General features: G+C 40.2%; 1 protein-coding gene across 1 annotated transcript in view; it reads left to right on the forward strand.

The window, feature by feature from the left end:
* The first annotated feature begins 169 nt into the window (after positions 1–169).
* The window catches only part of IQCB1 (IQ motif containing B1), an 18,729-nt gene continuing 15,468 nt past the window's right edge, over positions 170–3,430 (forward strand). The window contains exons 1-3 of the mRNA XM_009876569.1: positions 170–272; positions 1,052–1,214; positions 2,909–3,038. Of these exons, the coding sequence (XP_009874871.1) occupies positions 170–272; positions 1,052–1,214; positions 2,909–3,038 (396 nt within the window). The remainder of the gene's footprint in view (positions 273–1,051; positions 1,215–2,908; positions 3,039–3,430) is intronic.

The raw sequence follows: 3,430 nt of genomic DNA on the forward strand, positions 1-3,430 counted from the left end.
TTTCCTTCCTCAGGGGGAGACCTGCAGCCCGAGGCCCCGAGCGGAGCTTCCCGCGGGCGGTGCAGGAGCTGGAGGTTTGATGAAGTAGTGGCCTAAGGACCCCGTGCCTGCACTGAAGTGATTCAAGAGGGCAGGAGGCTTGAATCGGTGCTCTTGTGGGCCCTTTCCTATGGCCGAGCCGGCAGCTGCGGACCCTCGGGTACTGGCCTTAGCTGCTCAGGTCACCGAGAGCAGAGAACAAGACATCCCCCTGCTACTTCTGAAGTTAAAGGGTAATTAATACCGCGTCTAAAATAAAAGGATGAGGCAGTGAAGTATGGGCAGTCCCTAAATATGGAAAATTTTTCTGAATATTTCTGGTAGGGCTGGAAACTCTGTAAGGGTGATAATAGGGCTTTTCCCTTGGGTGGTATCGAGTAGCGTTTGGCTTGGCAACAGTAAAGGGGAGGAGCTGGCGAGCAAATGGAGAGGAAGGCTTTTCTCCCTCTCAGCTGTCACCATTGGTAAGGTCCCTGCTGGTGTAGGCAAGATCTTACGCTTGGTCAGATAATTTCTCCCAGTGCTTTTGGGCGAGAGGGAATGGTTGTCGGGATTCAATTTTAAAGTCTTTAACATAGAAGCGCGATTGCAAGCTCCTGTGTGACTCCCCCTCCCTTTTGCCACATAGCCACTGCTCATAGAAACAGCAGAAACAAGTCAGGTCCTGTTCTAAATGGGGATGTAATTATAAGGAAGCTATATGTTCCACAGTGGTTGTGGTTTTATCTGGCCTAGGAACTTCATACAAATATGCTATGTCCCAGGTAATGTGTGTTGTACTACTAAATGGGTAATGAGAAAATAGAAGACTAAATTTAGCTAATCTTCGCAGTTTTCCTGTAGTCCAACATGGATATTAGCTGTGTGAGTGAAAATGCTGACAAAATATTTTGTGCTGTTTTTAGCACTTTTAGAATCACCTGTGTACACGGTCCTCTTACATTCTGGAAAAAGACAAAAACAACCAGAATCTTGTGCTCCTCTTTGTCTCTCTCCTGCCTTCTTCCCACAGGAATTTTAAATAGTGCTTCCCTGAGTTATGAAGAATCAAAAAAAATTAAGCAAGATATATACAATTATGATCTTACTCAGTACTGTATGCTGATACTTCGACAAGACCACTCTAAACTGCGTGGAGGCTGGGCTACTGCTGCCCAACTAGCAGAAATACTAAGGTAAAAAAAAACAAACAAAACAACAACCAGCAAAAAACTTGCTAAGAAGTTTTCTTGCTTTCTTTCTGGCCTTTCATCTTGCTCTTTTTCTTTTGAAGCTGTAATACTTTGGCTCCCATCCAGAACAAGGCTTGTTGTTCAGGAAAGGCCAGGGTTAAAGTGCAGGGAGCAGTCAAGAGCAGAGGGGTCAGGCATAGCCTAATTGGTCCTGTTTAATTCATTCGCATTGTGTTTCATTGAGCTGGGTAAACTGTTTGGTGGGAATAGTTTTTCTGTTGGCTTTACCTTTTTTTGTAAGCAGTACTTATCGGTGTCACAGTTCTTACCCAGTAATTGCTAATTTTGAATTGCAGTTATTTTTAAAAGTTTGTTTGCTTAGATTTCATCTTGGAAAAATCTTCAGCCTCATTGACTCACAGCTTGGCTTGACTCTATTTAAATACCTATTAAATATATGTATTTTAAATATCTGTTTACATTTTAAAAGAAGACACACATCATACGGACTAGATACCATGATGTGGCGATACTGTGAGAGTGCCATTAGTAACGTTAACTCATAGCTGGTAAATATGTCAACTTTAAACTCAAATCCCCACTGATCCGTTCTCAATTTTTGATGTCAAGAAAAATAGTAAGTTCTAAATTTTCCCCAAATTGTACTTGATTTTGAGTTAAATAGGCAGCAAAATTCTAAGTCATGAAGCAATTAGGCAACTGTCTCTTATTTATGACATATCTGCAGTATGATTTTTTTTTTTAATGACAGGAATTTCACTAAGAGATGCAAGATTTATCACCAGAGTTGTGTGATACTTAAATCATCCCCTATAAGCTACTTCAGTTTGCAGAGAAAGCTGAAATTTATTTTAGCTATAAAAATGTTCTTTTGTAACTAGATTAATCTCACCTTCATGTCTAGAATTTGCTTTCCAAGGGTTTTGGTAAGCAAAGCTTCATATGTGTGCATTCACAAAAAGCTAGCAAAGCCTAGATAAGATGTCAGAAAGCAAAAGTCATAAACAGTTAGGAAGACTCCTCTGTTGTACTAGTACCAGTGCAGAGTACCCAACTGAAAAACTTCCCCATTGTAAAACGTGCAGTTTCTTGTAAAAAGTCTTCCAGAGATGACGGTCATATTTATGGTAAGTAAAATCTTAAAAAAAGGAAATATGAAGAACTGATTTCTGGCCCACATGTTCCTTGGTTAAAGGAAAGTTGTAGACAGACTCGCTGAAGAATTTGTGGTACTATTTGTGTGCGCATATTTTTGTTGCCTGTTCCGCAGCCCCTTCATCATCGGGCTTCCTTTATCAGGTTTTTGGTCTGCCTTTCTGGTGTAGCTTTTTTCTCTTTCTTTATGACTGTCAGAGCCCTTCCCTGGCATGTGGAACAAGCCTGAACAGATCCATGAAGCTAAAGGAGAAAGTGCCTGGGATATGGTCTAAACTGAGAAATGCTACAATAGGAAGTAATACACTTACTGTCTCCAGCCTGCCAGTGATCCCTCTTCCTTTTGAGCCAGTCTTGGAGCCAGTCACACCAGTTAGCTGCTGCTCAGTGTTGAATTGTCCCCTTCCAGTGAAGCGTTTCTTCTCCAGTGACGTGACATTCATTCAAAGCTCTTCAAACCAGCCCTCAACTATTCAGGTTGATATTTTTTTTTTCTCTTTTTTTTTTCCTCTCTATTTCAGTCATTGTTGTGTAGGACTAGAGGTGAAAGAAGATCCTGAGGAATTTTACAAGGAATTTCTTCCTTCAGTTATAGACAACTTGCTGTTTTTGGGAAGACGCTTGCAAGCACGATTTATCCGAGCAATCAAGGTATTTAAATTTTATAGTTTAAAGAGCGCAGAACCTCTGTAAGCTTTTCAAGATTACATATTTTACAAGTAGAATTTTATTCTAGGGACACTCTATTATGAAAATATATTTTCCAGAGATTAAAGTAGCTTTTCTTACACCTCGGAGCTTTGAAACTGAAATCAGTCACTGTGGAGCATTTGAGCCATTACGTGTGCAAAACTAATTTGTTACCATAGGTTTGTTTAGAGAGTTTGCCTATTGCTTTTATAAGTTTTAAATGTAGGGGGAAGGAATGCAATTATAAGTAGAATAGAAGAATTGGGGCAGTATGGTAGCAAAAAATGCCGTACAAAAGACAGCATCCCAGTCACAGTAGTGTCTTTTTAACTTTGCATCTAAATTAGTTTGAT

Source organism: Apaloderma vittatum, unplaced genomic scaffold, assembly GCF_000703405.1.
Source record: "Apaloderma vittatum isolate BGI_N311 unplaced genomic scaffold, ASM70340v1 scaffold42839, whole genome shotgun sequence".
NCBI classification, from domain to species: domain Eukaryota; kingdom Metazoa; phylum Chordata; class Aves; order Trogoniformes; family Trogonidae; genus Apaloderma; species Apaloderma vittatum.